At 40.3% G+C, this 18,422-nt stretch overlaps 1 protein-coding gene across 7 annotated transcripts in view; it reads right to left on the reverse strand.

The window, feature by feature from the left end:
* dab2ipa (DAB2 interacting protein a) overlaps positions 1–18,422 on the reverse strand; it is a 256,395-nt gene that overhangs the window by 67,734 nt on the left and 170,239 nt on the right. For 6 of the 7 annotated variants that reach the window (XM_060932344.1, XM_060932343.1, XM_060932348.1 and 3 more), the window contains one exon: positions 1,818–1,971. In XM_060932344.1, coding sequence (XP_060788327.1) covers positions 1,818–1,971 — 154 coding nt within the window. Of the gene's footprint in view, positions 1–1,817; positions 1,972–13,091; positions 13,214–18,422 lie in introns of those variants that run through there. The other variant, XM_060932346.1, reaches the window with a different exon arrangement.

An 18,422-nucleotide genomic window follows, 5' to 3' on the forward strand; every position in this document is an offset into this window, starting at 1 on the left:
CATCTCATCTCATTATCTCTAGCCGCTTTATCCTTCTACAGGGTCGCAGGCAAGCTGGAGCCTATCCCAGCTGACTACGGGCGAAAGGCGGGGTACACCCTGGACAAGTCGCCAGGTCATCACAGGGCTGACACATAGACACAGACAACCATTCACACTCCCATTCACACCTACGGTCAATTTAGAGTCACCAGTTAACCTAACCTGCATGTCTTTGGACTGTGGGGGAAACCGGAGCACCCGGAGGAAACCCACGCGGACACGGGGAGAACATGCAAACTCCACACAGAAAGGCCCTCGCCGGCCCCGGGGCTCGAACCCAGGACCTTCTTGCTGTGAGGCGACAGCGCTAACCACTACACCACCGTGCCGCCCCTAAGTGGAAATGATTTTGTATAAAGTTTTTATTTGTCGAATTTGCAAAAAATAAAAATTCTCTGTTTCTCAAAATCCAGTGAATGTGGATAGAATAAAAGAGTTATTCCACTCAATCTCGTCATACATGGCTTATAGCCATCAGCTCATATACGACTAGATTTTGTGGAATAACTGTTAACTATACATTTCACACATGTGGTTCTGATGGTTCCTGGATACCATGAATATACTCATGGAAATATATTGCTTTGGTGATTAAACTACAGAAAACAGCTTTGGTAAGATTCGTATTCTTAAGGTGGAAATGTTGTAGTTTTAAATTCGGATCATTATATCTATATATACACACAGTACTGTGCAAAAGTCTTAGGCACATGTAAAGAAATGCTGTCGACCAAAAATGGCTTAAAAATACTATAAACAGTACGCGGTAAGCCATAATAAACGAAACAAAGTCAATATTTGGTGTGAGACGATCCTTTGCTTGGGGAAAAAAAAACAGTAGTCTCCAGTACAATGAGTGCAGTTTTATGCGGAAATGAGCTGTAGGTTTTACTGAGCATCTTGCAGAACCAGCCCCAGTTCTTCTGGACACTTTGTCACACTCGCTTCTTCATTTTGCACCAAAACCCAACAGCCTTCATTACGTTTTCTTTTTTAATCTGAAAAGTGCTCTCTTATGTAATATGCTGCTCAGATACAAACTTTTTTTTCTGTAGTATTTAATTTTGCGCTGGAAAAAAATGAACGTTTGGAACTCTAAAATGTTTTTGTACCGACTCAATGTACAAGTCATAAAATAGAAATCGATAAAGTTCGTATGGAAAAAATAGTGTGCTAAGACTTTTGCACAGTACTTTTTCATTGTTCTTTTCTTAGTTTAGGAAAACACGTTAAAATTGTTGTCGGTGGTAAATCCAGGTACGCTATGGATTTCCTTTAATGATGATTGAACCTTAACCACCACACACTGCTCTCCTATATCACTGACACAGACTGGGTTTTTTTTTTTCAGTATTCTGTATAAGTGTATAGTACAAATTTATACTAATATGAAAGGTCGTTCTCTGAGAAAGTGTCCACGAGATCCTCCATGCTACTTAAAGAGCACATCAACTTCCCAGCATTCTTCTGAATCATTTGTTTACGGTACAATGAACAGACTCAAAGATAGCATGCATGTAAATGTCAGACACTGATATAACCGTGATGATTTTTTTTCTTGTAAACCAGAGCACATCCAAATGATTCCAAGTCGATCCCGTTTTCTTGACAACACACCAGAACATTCAGTACATCATACTCGGTGTGTGATAGCATACCGCCAACTTGTTGATGGTGCTGACCGAAGCAGATGAACGCGCCCCCGCATCACTGATACACATTAGATAAAATGCTTAATAAAGCCGAGATTAAAGATCAGATCTCAGTGGACTGACCTCGAAGCAGAAGTCCTGTCCCAGGATGCTGCTGTGCACAGGCTTGATGAGTACTTCCTCCTCCATACTGAGATCCAGAGCTTCTACTGCACTGCTGGGGCTGAGCAACGACTCGTGAGACCTCGACTCTTTCAGCCTCGGCATCAGATGGGATCTAACAGGGAGAGAAGACAAGACTGAGACTCTTAGAGTCTTGAGAATTCTTGTTCTAATTGGTGTTGAGAGACACTGGTGCTCGAGAAAGCATCTGAGTGTAGCGTGGTGCTACGATTACAACGAGTAAGAGTTATTGAGGACCTTTCCAAATGAATGACCCAGGAAAAGGGACTATAGACATCACTGATTGGATCACAGCTGATAAGTCATGCTTAATCAATCATGACGTTGAGCTTGGGACACTACAGAGATGGTCAATGCTATGGGAAATGGAAAAGTACCAACTAAATGATGCCTTTTCACTACACTTAGGCACCAAGCTACCAATTTATCAACTAAACCTGCCATATATACAGTTAGGTCCATAAATATTTGGACAGAGACAACATTTTTCTAATTTTGGTTCTGTACATTACCACAATGAATTTTGAACAAAACAATTCAGATGCAGTTGAAGTTCAGACTTTCAGCTTTAATTCAGTGGGTTGAACAAAATGATTGCATAAAAATGTGAGGAACTAAAGCATTTTTTAAACACAATCCCTTCATTTCAGGGGCTCAAAAGTAATTGGACAAATTAAATAATTGTAAATAAAATGTTCATTTCTAATACTTGGTTGAAAACCCTTTGTTGGCAATGACTGCCTGAAGTCTTGAACTCATGGACATCACCAGACGCTGTGTTTCCTCCTTTTTAATGCTCTGCCAGGCCTTTACTGCACCGGTTTTCAGTTGCTGTTTGTTTGTGGGCCTTTCTGTCTGAAGTTTAGTCTTTAACAAGGGAAATGCATGCTCAATTGGGTTGAGATCAGGTCAACTTGGCCATTCAAGAATATTCAAGAATATTCCACTTCTTTGCTTTAATAAACTCCTGGGTTGCTTTGGCTTTATGTTTTGGGTCATTGTCCATCTGTGTTATGAAACGCTGACCAATCAGTTTGGCTGCATTTGGCTGGATTTGAGCACACAGTATGTCTCTGAATACCTCAGAATTCATCCGGCTGCTTCTGTCCTGTGTCACATCATCAATAAACACTAGTGACCCAGTACCACTGGCAGCCATGCATGCCCAAGCCATCACACTGCCTCCACCGTGTTTTACAGATGATGTGGTATGCTTTGGATCATGAGCTGCACCACGCCTTCGCCATACTTTTTTCTTTCCATCATTCTGGTAGAGGTTGATCTTGGTTTCATCTGTCCAAAGAATGTTCTTCCAGAACTGTGCTGGCTTTTTTAGATGTTTTTTAGCAAAGTCCAATCTAGCCTTTTTATTCTTGAGGCTTATGAGTGGCTTGCACCGTGCAGTGAACCCTCTGTATTTACTTTCATACAGTCTTCTCTTTATGGTAGATTTGGATATTGATAGACCTACCTCCTGGAGAGTGTTGTTCACTTGGTTGGCTGTTGTGAAGGGGTTTCTCTTCACCATGGAAATTATTCTGCGATCATCCACCACTGTTGTCTTCTGTGGGCGTCCAGGTCTTTTTGCATTGATGAGTTCACCAGTGCTTTCTTTCTTTCTTTCTTTCTTTCTTTCTTTCTTTCTTTCTTTCTCAGGATGTACCAAACTGTAGATTTTGCCACTCCTAATATTGTAACAATTTCCCGGATGTTTTTTTTTTTCTGTTTCCGCAGCTTAAGGATGGCTTGTTTCACCTGCTTGGAGAGCTCCTTTGACCGCATGTTTTCTTCACAGCAAAATCTTCCAAATGCAAGCACCACACCTCAGATCAACTCCAGGCCTTTTATCTGCTTAATTGAGAATGACATAACGAAGGAATTGCCCACACCTGCCCATGAAATAGCCTTTGAGTCAACTGTCCAATTACTTTTGGTCCCTTTAAAAACAGGGTGGCACATGTTAAGGAGCTGAAACTCCTAAACCCTTCATCCAATTTTAATGTGGATACCCTCAAATGAAAGCTGAAAGTCTGGACTTTATGTTCATGTCCATTATATAACTATAACTTGAATATGTTTCAGTAAACAGGTAAAAAAAAAAAAAAGTGTGTCAGTGTCCAAATATATATGGACCTAACTGTAGTTGGTGCATTTTGTCCAGTGGGTCAACGATGACTGACTGTGGAATACTCATCAGTGGAAACACTCTCAAAAAACAAAGTACATAATTGTAGCTTTATGGATAGAACGGCTTGTCACTGGGTCAGGACCCTCTAAGGTACTTATTTGTACCATTTATATACTGACCGGGAACATACATGTACCTTTGTGGCCCTAAAAAGGGACACATAGTTACCTTGAGGTCCAGTGATGAGCCCTAGAAGGTACATAAGTGCAGATTATACCTTGGAGGACAGAAATGGACTCCTACTGTACCCCTGTTTCTGACAGTGAATGGACCACCACTGACCACATATTACTGGGACACTGGACCATTTTCAGTATATCATATGGTAGTGACCCAAAATAAACATGGTCAGTAAATCTATGGTGGGCCTTCTGCATTGAGAAATGGAGTATAAAGACGTGAACAAATAACCACTGGGCAACTCTCAGTAACAGAATACCTACATATACAGTACCAGTCAAAAGTTTGTATGCCCCTCTCATTCAAAGCTTTTTCTGTTTTGACTATTTGCTACGTTGTAGAACAATACCAAAGACATCAAATATGTTTTATGAAATTGCATGTATGGAATTATGTGGTAAACAAACAAACAAAAAAGTATTTTAAAAAAAAAGATATGTTTCATATTTTAGATTCTTCAAAGTATCCAGCGTTTACCTTGATGACACTTTGTACGCCATTGGCATTATCTTAACCAGCTTCATGAGGTAGTCACCTGGAATGCTTTTCAATTAACAGCTGTGCCTCGTCAAAAGTTAATTAGTGGATGAGTTTCTTGCCTTCTTCATGCATTTGAGATCAAACAATAAATAATAAACACACATTTGGAAGTAAATAGCCCTAATCGACAACTGTAGTAATCCATGTTATGTCAATAAGAACCGCTCAGTGAAGTAAAGAAAAACGACATCCATCATTACTTTAAGGCATGAAGTGACTTCTAATTCATAAAAATGAAGAAAACACACTGAATTAGAAGGCGTGTCCAAACTTTTGACTGATACTGTACATCAATAGCATACATTTACCTTGTGTACAGACACACAGTCATGTCCACAGTCTTTCATTTCATGTTCATAACGGCATGATTCTCAGTGTAATTGTCTCTTTCGGGATCTGAGCATGACATGGCTATCAAATAAAGATTAAAACACAATACAACAGGGTGCGCTGTTCTAGATAAATAAAAAATGACCACAGTGCTGTGTGTGATGGTTATTATTGACTGTGAAGTCGATTATTTATCTATAACAGCAGGTTATTGTCAAACCGGTGCGATATAAAAGGAATAAAACACATTCCTCTTATAGCACACCAATTTGCCGATGATTTATTATTTGCTATTTTTAAAAGCGCAGCACTTTTTATTAAAATTATCAGTTTATATACAGTAGATTTATAGCTAATGTTGAAGAACCTCCACAAACTGAGTTATCTCACACTCTTCATCATCAAAAGCACACTGTCCTCCATCTTGAAGACTTTCCCGTGGTGGAAAACAAAGTAAATAATAAAAATACAGTAAATAACCCTATTCCACAACTGTAGTAATCCGTATTATGTCAAGAACTGAAAAAATAAGTAAAGAGAAATGACATCCATCATTACTTTAAGACGTGAAATGTCTTTTAATTCATAAAAATAAAGAAAAAAAACCCACTGGATTAGATTAGAAGGTGTGTCCACATTTTTGACTGGTATTGTATGGTTGGTGTATCTAAAAAAAAAAAAAACTGCAACTCAATATAGGCTTCATTTCTTTCAACCATTTGTCCTGAAAACTGAGACATTTGTACAGCGTGCCATTGCGGAGGTTGCGGCATTTTTATTTACCAGACAGACATTCTCAGAAAACTATCAAGAGTTTTCACATAATTTTGTTTTTAAGTGGATTGTGGAGGTAAACCCACAGTTGGTCTTTCAGTATATGGAGTAAAGACCCCCTGGGGATACACTGGAAACTTGTAATTACAGTACTTTTACAGAGAAAGAGATTTTATATGACAGAAGGATATAAGAAGAGCATAATTTAATTTCATATTCATCCGTACCTCCTTGCTGGGGGAATAAAACTAACCAAAACTCATACTTGTTAGATTTACTTGAATTAGATTTCCTTTACTAATCTATGACCTGTCCACCAATTTCCAGGCCAGCCGTGTTGCTGAATACAAATAGCTCAGGTCCCAATCAATGTAGAAAGTAAATCATAGATATTAAGCACCTGCTGAGTGCTGGCTTTGTGTGCTGTTCCTCCATCTTAGGCTAGCTATGAATTAAAGTGGAAAAAAAAAAGACCTCCGGTAGAGTTAGAGTTAGTCCTGACATCCGTGAGGAAGACTGAGAGCTCATTTTCCTGGTTCTCATATAAGGGCCCGGTCCCACAACACCGATAACTATAACTATACCTATAACTCTGACGATACCTCTGCCTGAGTTTAGTTCCAGTCTGGAGCAGTCACACCACAACTATAATATCGCTTGGTCCTGCCACTCAGGTAAATAAATACATGCAACTTAGAAATAGTCATGGAATTTTTTTTTCCAAGCAGTAGCACATTATTCAGGGTCATACTATACAGCTTGGACTTCAAAACAATCCATGTACACACTCCAGTGGTTGATATAATACTGATAGGTCACAGATTACAGAAATATAATAAAGGATACAAAACGCAGAGTGGTTACTCTGATTTTAATATGGCTGCATCACAGATGCTAATAACTTACGGATTGGTCACAGACGTTTCAGTGTATTCCAGATTTCATACGGATGATGCATCACGGATTAAAAAAAAAAAAGTCTAAAACAATTAAATGTTTGGACTGCCGAAGTTCATAATTAAAATATCTTATCTGCATTTATATGTTTATTAATTTACTTTTGATATTTCATGGAAAAATCACATATCCGTGAATAAAAGATCCGTGCTTTGTATTATATTTTTTATTTTGCGTGAATCCGTATTCCGTGACTTCATGATGCAACAAGGATGTACAACCCCGATTCCAAAAAAGTTGGGACAAAGTACAAATTGTAAATAAAAACGGAATGCAATGATGTGGAAGTTTCAAAATTCTATATTTTATTCAGAATAGAACATAGATGACATATCAAATGTTTAAACTGAGAAAATGTATCATTTAAAGAGAAAAATTAGGTGATTTTAAATTTCATGACAACACATCTCAAAAAAGTTGGGACAAGGCCATGTTTACCACTGTGAGACATCCCCTTTTCTCTTTACAACAGTCTGTAAACGTCTGGGGACTGAGGAGACAAGTTGCTCAAGTTTAGGGATAGGAATGTTAACCCATTCTTGTCTAATGTAGGATTCTAGTTGTTCAACTGTCTTAGGTCTTTTTTGTCGTATCTTCCGTTTTATGATGCACCAAATGTTTTCTATGGGTGAAAGATCTGGACTGCAGGCTGGCCAGTTCAGTACCCGGACCCTTCTTCTACGCAGCCATGATGCTGTAATTGATGCAGTATGTGGTTTGGCATTGTCATGTTGGAAAATGCAAGGTCTTCCCTGAAAGAGACGTCGTCTGGATGGGAGCATATGTTGCTCTAGAACCTGGATATACCTTTCAGCATTGATGGTGTCTTTCCAGATGTGTAAGCTGCCCATGCCACACGCACTAATGCAACCCCATACCATCAGAGATGTAGGCTTCTGAACTGAGCGCTGATAACAACTTGGGTCGTCCTTCTCCTCTTTAGTCTGAATGACACGGCGTCCCTGATTTCCATAAAGAACTTCAAATTTTGATTCGTCTGACCACAGAACAGTTTTCCACTTTGCCACAGTCCATTTTAAATGAGCCTTGGCCCAGAGAAGACGTCTGCGCTTCTGGATCATGTTTAGATACGGCTTCTCCTTTGAACTATAGAGTTTTAGCTGGCAACGGCGGATAGCACGGTGAATTGTGTTCACAGATAATGTTCTCTGGAAATATTCCTGAGCCCATTTTGTGATTTCCAATACAGAAGCATGCCTGTATGTGATGGAGTGCCGTCTAAGGGCCTGAAGATCATGGGCACCCAGTATGGTTTTCCAGCCTTGACCCTTACGCACAGAGATTCTTCCAGATTCTCTGAATCTTTTGATGATATTATGCACTGTAGATGATATGTTCAAACTCTTTGCAATTTTACACTGTCGAACTCCTTTCTGATATTGCTCCACTATTTGTCGGCGCAGAATTAGGGGGATTGGTGATCCTCTTCCCATCTTTACTTCTGAGAGCCGCTGCCACTCCAAGATGCTCTTTTTATACCCAGTCATGTTAATGACCTATTGCCAATTGACCTAATGAGTTGCAATTTGGTCCTCCAGCTGTTCCTTTTTTGTACCTTTAACTTTTCCAGCCTCTTATTGCCCCTGTCCCAACTTTTTTGAGATGTGTTGTTGTCATGAAATTTCAAATGAGCCAATATGTGGCATGAAATTTCAAAATGTCTCACTTTTGACATGTGATATGTTGTCTATGTTCTATTGTGAATACAATATCCGTTTTTGAGATTTGTAAATTATTGCATTCCGTTTTTATTTACAATTTGTACTTTGTCCCAACTTTTTTGGAATCGGGGTTGTACAAAGATGCCCGGGGAAAAATAGCACATGCTCAGACAACGTCACATATAAATAATAACAATTACCTGATTGGTCAGATGTTTTATCGGATCAGGTCCAGGTCTGGAAAAATAGCTCCAGAAGCAAATCTCACCGATACGGATAAACCCAGGCCTGTGCTACAGGTATCGTTATCGGTCTGGTGTGACTACCAACTACATAAACTGCATGGGACCGATTTATTTATAGTTATTGTTATAGATATCGGTACTGTGGGACCAGGCCTTAACCAGTACCAGGAATTAGGATTATTTAAAAAGAAAAGCCTACACTTCTATTATAAGCCTTGAGATGGCACTAAAAATGAAATAGACAAATCTCTAAACAGAAAGACCAGAGATCTGAAATTAATGTGTGATCAGATTACGCGCCATCAAACATTATTCCCAGATGAAAGCTTTCCAAGGAACAGCATCAAAAATGTGAAACTAAATCAAGTGTGCTCATATTGGTGCTTAATACACCAATTTCACATTCTTGCTACATCATCAAAACAGTTCAGATGGTTCTAGAAAGCTCGAAAGCCCATGCCAACTTCAACCGCAGCGCTGATCGAAGGCAATAAAGCCACTTTCTATCAAACTCTCAAGACAGACTGCAACATTATACCGCTGATGGCCTGAGCACAACTCATCATCGGTTCATGGTAATACAGAACGCTGACTCGATATAACCACATTTCCCAACGCTTCGGTGCAATTGAGAGAGTGACAAACAACTCATGACATACAGCTGATATTAAAAAATAACGACTTTCTCCGGTGATCTCACCAAGCCCCTTGGGAAATCACACACAATCTCAGACACTCATTTGTCCTCTAAAACAAGAATACCTGCTGACTCTGAGGAAATACACGACACTAATGTAAAACAGCCTCACAGCGATTATCAGTAGTGTGAGTACTGATCAGGAAAAACAAAGGTCTCCCCTTCACTCAGTCATATTGCATGCGAGAGCTCTGGATTGCCATCACGCCAACATCCAACATTTACAGCATTTAACAGACATTTTTATCCAGAGCAATTTACAGAAGTGCCCTGGAGTCTCACGCACTAATACAAATCGACTGTGTGACTAAGAATGCAATAAGACTAAAACCCTGATAGTTACGACTTGGTGCAAGAAAGTACAGCAATATTTTCAACCTTTTGAAAATGTGGTGTAAATTTAGTGCTCGTTTAATTGTTTAATGATGAGGTAAGTCAGCTGACTCAGCTGCTCGGACAGCCAGGGGAAATTCATTCCACCACCAAACATTAAACAGAAGCAATCTGACCTCAGGAGTGTTGTGAATATGACACACAAACACTTTCGCACACTGAGATCATGGCACATCAAGGCCAGGACTGACCGAGATAACGTAATCCTCCTAAACCCTCCCTTCCTGCTGCGATACACTCATCCAGGAGGAGAGCTTTGACTTATTGGTTATGACTCACAGCCATTCAGCTGTAGGTTTAGTTGTGATTTACTGTACAGATTGCATTCGCTATAGAGGCCCGGAAGTGCAAAATACACACCAAGAGCACGACAGCAAATTAGAAAACGCAACAGGAAAACAAAAACCAAACCAAACAAAAAAAAAGCAAAAACCTAAAACGAGATAGCAAAGTCAAAAACACACAAACATGACCGCAAAACCAAAACAATGACAGGGGAAAAAAATAGCAAAGTCAAAAACACACAAACATGACCGCAAGACCAAAACAATGACGGGGGAAAAAAATACAACAAAAAAAAAAAAACCACATTGAAACCAAAACAATGACGAGGGGGGGAAAAAAACAGCAGCAAAAACAAACACATCGAAACCAAAACGAAAATACAACAGCAAAAACAAACAGCAAAACCAAAACAAAACCAAAAAGATGGCTGGAAAAAAAAATACAACAGAAAATTCCCAAAACGAAAACACATTAAAACCAAAAATGTGATAGAACCCCCCCAAAAAAAACAACAGCAAAACAAAAAACAGCAAAACAAAAAAGTTGACTAAAAAAATAAAACCGCAAATCCACAAAACCAAAACACATCAAAATCAAAAATGTGACAGAAAAAAACAACAACTCCAAAATACCACAACAATACTGAACACACATCAAAACCGAAAATATGGCTGAAAAAAAATTACAACCGCAAAACCAAAAGCACGACATCAAAACAAATGAGTGCCCTGAGAGCACAATATCCCCCGCTGGCAAATATCTATGCTAGAAGCGCTTAATACACCCTCATGAAATTGTCAAAGTACAAGTTTGGTAATCAAGGACCATAACTCTGAAAAAATTACATCGAATTGAACTAAATTGCAATATGCGTATTACTGACGTATAACAAAGCCTTTTGCTAAGTTTCATGAAATTCCTCCAAGAATTGAGAGAGGAGTTCATTTCAGAAGACAAGTGCACACTCATGAAATTGTCAAAGTACAAGTTGGGTAATCAAGGGCCATAACTCTGGTAAAACGCGACTGAATTGAACAAAATTGCAATACGAGTATTACCGACATATAACAAAGAATTCTGTCAGGTTTTGTGAAATTCCTCCAAAAGTTGAGAGAATTGTTGATTTCAAAAGGTTCCTTCCTGGGACGGACGGACGGACGGACGGACATTGCCACGACTTTCATGCTGGCTGAAAGGCCAGAAGGGGGTTAAAAATGACCAAAACTCCACCCAAAATACAACAGCAAATTCACAGACACAAAAATACAACAGCCAAAAAGATAAAACAATCCCAAAAAGATGACTGGAAAAAAAACCCCATCAAAACCAAAAACAGGACGCCCAGAAAAACAAACAAATTCACAAAAACAATAGCAAAACCAAAGATGACAGCAAAACCAAAAACATGACCAAAAAAAAAACTTCTAAAAATCTCATCTCATTATCTGTAGCCGCTTTATCCTGTTCTACAGGGTCGCAGGCAAACTGGAGCCTATCCCAACTGACTACGGGCGAAAGGCGGGGTACACCCTGGACAAGTCGCCAGGTCATCACAGGGCTGACACATAGACACAGACAACCATTCACACCCACATTCACACCTACGGTCAATTTAGAGTCACCAGTTAACCTAACCTGCATGTCTTTGGACTGTGGGGGAAACCGGAGCACCCGGAGGAAACCCACGCGGACACGGGGAGAACATGCAAACTCCACACAGAAAGGCCCTCGCCGGCCACGGGGCTCGAACCCGGACCTTCTTGCTGTGAGGCGACAGCGCTAACCACTACACCACCGTGCCGCCGCAAACCCAAAATCATGACAGGAAAAAAAAACAAAACCAAAAGACAACAAAAGCAAAAATTACAGAACCCCCCCCAAAACAAACAAACAAACAAAAAACAACAACCCACAACCGCAAAACCAAAAATACGACAACATTAAATTCAAATGTTAAAGGAGATTTTATTCCGCCATTTTGTGATTTCCTGTAGAGGTTTTTGTACATTTGATGGTTTTGTTGTCTTTTTATCTTGTTTCATTGTCACATTTTCTAATTTGCTGGTTTTCTGTATTGCCGCATTTCCAAATTTGCTGTTGTGTTTTTGATTTCGCTCTCATCTTTTTCTTTCTGCTGTTGTGTTCACAGTAAGAGGAAATCTGAGCCTTGATTCTACCGACGACTTTATTCATGCTTCCATTCACATAATGTGGCTTTACTTACTCTGTAATCTTGCGCAGGATTAATACGAGTAAAAATACAAACAGTGAAAATCCATCTAAAGGAATCCATATTATTCAGAAGAAAGAATTATCCCTCTCTATAAAAACATCAGTAACTCTGCATTAAACAGACTGAAAAAAATGCAGTTCTTTACATGGAGCACATGATGTTCAATAAGAACCACCTTTTTCATTAGGACTTAATGTCGGTGTGTTTTATTGTTGCGTTTGGGTTTGTTAACGTGGTTTGGACTTCTGGGCCACCGTAATCCACAGCAATGCAGCTGAAGACAGAACAACAAAGAGACAGAACATCTGAACCTGACTGAAAGACATCCACACCGTCATGTGTCTCCTATAAAAGTGAGCTTGACATGAGTAATCAATTATTTTACTATCTAATTTAATGACCTCGTTAAAGGTTGGTCATTGGTGGCATCACGAAAGCACGCAGACGCAGGAAGGATTTTTGGTTCTGCAAAACACAAATATGAGTCACGTGCACAAAAAGGGAGTTTTTGTAAATCTGATCAGCCTGTTAAAGATTGCTTGATCTCGAGTTAATATTTCAACCTACACTTTTCCTCACATTCTGATTTGCATCAACAGACAAATGACAAACTCGAACAACCAAATTTCTGTTCTTCTCCTAACTAGAGCCACATGTTTTGCAGAACGTGCAACCATGCCATATACACAGATAAACATGACAGTACTTACTGCTTAACGTAGCGATAGGCCATGATCCCACTGAAACATGAACCTACCACTGAAGGATCGGGTTCAATACGTTAGCAGAACGATTCTTGATTTCCTCCTTCAGTCCTTCTGCGATGATCAGGTTCAAGAGCAGAGCTCAAACGCTGGCTACAGCCATCAGGTTGTAGTGCAGCGCTGCCTCTGTGTACCCATGGGAACAATCCCGTGTGCCTTGAACACACCCTTCGAGCATTCCCCCCCCCCAAGCAGTTCTATTTTCAAACCATGGCATTTTGGTTGAGAGTGAAAACTGCTAAATGAACCGGTCATTTCTGGTTCAGACTCCTGCCTGTGTGTGGGGTGAGGAAAAAGAGGATTTAGATAAAATGTGGCACTTGGGTTCAAATCCCATGGACCTAACATGAGTGTTTAGTTAATCCTTAGAATTAAACAACAAATAATAGAAAAGATTCATTGCAGGATTATTTAAAAAAAATCATCATCATCATACATGCACACAATTTGGAACCGTATTAAAGAACGAACATGACATCATGACAGCAAGGGTTGGATGTTCGAGAAAGCGTGGCGAGACGTGGACCTGTGTGGCGTCTAATTAAACTCACATGACTGAGAGTGTGTCCTAGGCTCTGTGTCTAACAGGGCACTGTTCACTCCACATCCAAATGGTTCCCACACTCACTGACAGGAAGTGAGCACCTCCCTTGGGACCTCTGCTTAAAATCGGAAATGACTGCCATGCGAAGTCTGCATGTCAGGAAATCAGCAAAAAAAAGTCGTGCTCAACAAGGAGAAAATATAAACTGTAGGTCTGATTCATTGCTTAAAGATATTGGGAAGAAAAAAATATGACCCGAATGCATAAATAATTAGCTTTCTGCATGAATACACAATCAAATCCAAGCACCATGTTTTGAACTTCTCAGTAGCGAGTCAAACGTCACAATTATAATAAAGACGAAATTATTCTGAAGCCAGTGAGGCCACACAGTTGAGTTTATTACTCTCCCAGACAGCTTACGTAATCCCGCCAGCTACTGACAGGGTCAGCCCTTAAACTGACAAGCCTCTTTCTCAAAGCTGCTCATTTGGGTAATGCTGTAGCAGAATGCTGGGCTTTAAAATGACCACAAGTGGAGTAATTCAATATTTCAGAAGCCAAAATGGTGCTGTTCTTCAGTGCAAACAACTAACACATCAACGTCACAAATCAACAATCAGCAGGGGCATAGCTGGGGCGGGGGTCCTGGGGTGCCTGTGACCCCTCCTTGTCGGACCATACATTTTTTCAATAGCCGCATAAGAATATTAGAAAAGCACCCACTGTAATTTCATCTCATTATCTCACTATCTCTAGCCACTTTATCCTGTTCTACAGGGTCGCAGGCAAGCTGGAGCCTATCCCAGCTGACTACGGGCGAAAGGCGGGGTACACCCTGGACAAGTCGCCAGGTCATCACAGGGCTGACACATAGACACAGACAACCATTCACACTCACATTCACACCTACGGTCAATTTAGAGTCACCAGTTAACCTAACCTGCATGTCTTTGGACTGTGGGGGAAACCGGAGCACCCGGAGGAAACCCACGCGGACACGGGGAGAACATGCAAACTCCACACAGAAAGGCCCTCGCCGGCCACGGGGCTCGAACCCGGACCTTCTTGCTGTGAGGCGACAGCGCTAACCACTACACCACCATGCCGCCCCCACTGTAATTTTTCTAACTTTTTTTTTTTTTAAACTAGATTGTCACCTCAGCCTCATTAGAGTTTCTATAACCTTGACTTCCTGTGGTTTGGGCACGAAAACCCAGTTTGTCAGTGTGTGTGCGGGAGAGGCAGATGTAAGTGCAGATATGTTAAATACTACACAGTGCGATATGAGCATAAAGTGTGTGAAATGCAAGCAAAGTTGTAATCAAGGAAACAGGCAGGAGGTCCATCGAGGCGCGAACAGAATATCAGAGGCAAAACTATGCAAGATCAAGGGACGAGGAACAGGAGTTGAAAAACCAGGAGGTCAACAAGGACAGGGAACAAGGCTGTGTCAGGCACACTAGACGCAGCGTAATCCTTCGCATCGTCCTTGCCTGGGCGCAGTCCTTAAATAGCCTAAACATAGTTCACTGATTCAAGACAGGTGTTCTTTGTTAACGGCGCGCGTGCCGGAGCTCGTTAGGCACGCGCGCAGCCCGAGGCGCGCCTTCAGGTGCACAAGCCAAGGCGTGCGGGACTGACACAGTTCTGCGCAAGCGCAACACGATCGCACGAGAAAGCATAGTCAAGCTGCCAGTGTAGCTGCAGTCTTTTTAGTTGCGAATTACGAGTATTTCCTCGTGTTAATAATTCGCCATGTCAAAACAAGCGAAACTTTCCTCCTTCTTTCAACGTGAAGCGAGGTAAGCAATTTATTATATATTTTTTCCATCAAAGTTGCATTTTATGGCTTCGAAGCTAAGTTTTAGTGCCGTTTCTAGAACACATCATCAAGAAAACGTGGAAGAAACAGCAATAATGGAAGAGCCGGTTTCTAAGCTGCCTAAAACTAGCAATGGTAATTATTTTTTGTTACATAATGCACTCAGGCTGCCAGTCAGTGTGTGACCCCCCTTTGAAAAATCCTAGCTACGGCCTGAATCATAATGATAAAAAAAACAAAACAAAAAACATGGACTCATCTCCAAGCATGCAAGACTGGACTCAAACAATTTCTATTTCTAGTCTCTATTGGAAAAGACCCCTCTTTTTTTTTTTAAGCATTCCTCAAACAGAAGCAACACCAAAAGCACAGCTCTGTCAACAGAGAGCCCATTAAAATGCACTGCCATATCTCGACTAACCTCGGCCAAGTGTTTGATGAAGCAAGACCTCACTCGTTTTGGAGTTCACATGCTTGCAGGCCATTTGTTTATGAAACCAAAAAGTAATGGAAAAGAAACCACAGCCACGTGTGAGGCGGCAAACTCAGCATTCGTGACACAATAAAGCGAAATCTCAAAACCGTGCTCTGCGATTTGTTGACTCTCACTCCGACTCTTTTCCACCCAATTTGTTCCTTTTAGCACAACAGTGAAGGCCATAAAGGCCAGACAGGCTCACTATCCTGTGTGCCAGTCCAAAACCAGTCCACTTCCCAAACCTGCCAGTAACAAGCTGAACAACACAGATCATCTGAACCCTGAGCCTGAACCTTTTACAAATGCAAACATTCAGCCACGTATTTTTTTCAGCTGGTCCACGTCGACTTAAATTACAGTAAATTACTGACTGTGAAATTTATTTTTAACAAAATTTCTATTTAATTAAAATTTATACTCATCACAATTCTTGTTTTTAGCACTATTAATGCACATTCACATGTACATGTATTCTATGGATATTCACATGAAATAATAATTGGTATTATTCAAGATCATAGGGAAATAGAGAATGGGGGTAGGAGTTAATAAGTTTTTACTTCTTCCTACTCCTTTTTGAACATGTTTAAGTTCATTTTAATTATTATTATTAGTTAATTAGTAATAAAATTAGTCTTTTATATATATATATATATATATATATATATATATATATATATATATATTCATTCTTTTTAGGGCGGCACGGCAAGAAGGTCCGGTTTCGAGCCCCGTGGCCGGTGAGGGCCTTTCTGTGCAGAGTTTGCATGTTCTCCCCGTGTCCGTGTGGGTTTCCTCCGGGTGCTCCGGTTTCCCCCACAGTCCAAAGACATGCAGGTTAGGTTAACTGGTGACTCTAAATTGACCGTAGGTGTGAATGTGAGTGTGAATGGTTGTCTATGTGTCAGCCCTGTGATGACCTGGCAACTTGTCCAGGGTGTACCCCGCCTTTCGCCCGTAGTCAGCTGGGATAGGCTCCAGCTTGCCTGCGACCCTGTAGAACAGGATAAAGCGGCTACAGATAATGAGATGAGATATTCTTTTTATTTTATTTCTTTTTTCTATGATTACTGTTATTTAGTTTTGTTTTGATTTTACTGTTCACACATGTTCGAAATAAAGATTTCAATTTCAAATTTCAATTACAAAGTACACAGATTTTTTTTTTTTAAATCATTACATTTTTATCTGTGGATATGTTGGATAGTTGGCTTGTTCTGGGGATCTTTTTTCTCTTTTCACATATCTGAAAACGTACTGCTGCAACAAAACAATTTCCCAGCTTGGGATCAAATAATCAATCAAATCAGTATTAATAAACACAAAGGGAAAGTAATTCACAATAAAAAGCGGCTCTGCAGAACAGATAGTTTCTCTCATGTTTATTTAAAGGTGCCATTACTTATTTTTGAAATGAACTGCAATTACAAAGAAAACACTGACGAGCCTTTTTCCTTCCCCCAAATCACCCCACCCCTTCTCATGAAACTTCATATGCTTCCTGAACGAAGGGATCAAACCTGATCTGGTTCGTCTGGCGGGGGCGGAGCTTATTTCCAGGCCAGAAATTTCAAACAGAAGGCTGAAATTAAGAACCTAGTTCAATCAAGTGCACGGCAATATTGCAAAATTACAGTTTTTCAGGGTTTTTTTTCCCCCTTCTTCCTCATCAGGTCTACAGAGAAATAAAAAAATAAATAAATAAAAAATGGAAATTGTTGCTTTATTTAAACTTCAGCATGTGTATAGTCTATAATCAATAATCACACATGGTTTCTGCAAAACAGCATCCATCCATCCATCCATCTCCGACTGCACAAAACCTACCACATTTCTGATGAGGAAATATTGTCCAGTTCATTCTGACGCCAACAAAAGACTTGCAGAACCGTCAATCAAAATTGTTTTTCTAATCCATTCCCATTTTTAAAGAGTAGTTTAAGGAGCAGTTAAACACCCCAAAGTATTTCCTTCAGCTGGTTACATATTTTCTAAAAAAAAAAAAAAAAAAAAGATTGTTTTAGGCTTCTGCATACAGTATAACCTTGAAGGGTTTCCCCAGACATACATACTAAAGAATACTTTGAAGTGCTCAACTGCACCCCCCCCCCCCCCCCGCAAAGTATATGCGTATTCATCCACAAACGATGTTATCTGTCGACTCTGTGTTCATCATCGTCCATTTCATTTCCAACTGCATAAAAATATTTGCGCTCAATATGTTTCGGCATCAAATCGGAGCGAAGAGTCTTTATCTTCACGCAGCCCTCCTGCCTGGAGCTCTCCAAAGCTCCCCTGCTAACATTTGCATTAAGCTTCTGCTTTCAGGCAATCCACACGTTGAAGCAGCGCATGCATTTATACATACACACACACACACCCACACAAACGCGACAATAAGAAGCAGTAGCGGCGGCGGCGGCGGCAGCA

This window comes from Neoarius graeffei, chromosome 10 (assembly GCF_027579695.1).
Source record: "Neoarius graeffei isolate fNeoGra1 chromosome 10, fNeoGra1.pri, whole genome shotgun sequence".
Taxonomy (NCBI): domain Eukaryota; kingdom Metazoa; phylum Chordata; class Actinopteri; order Siluriformes; family Ariidae; genus Neoarius; species Neoarius graeffei.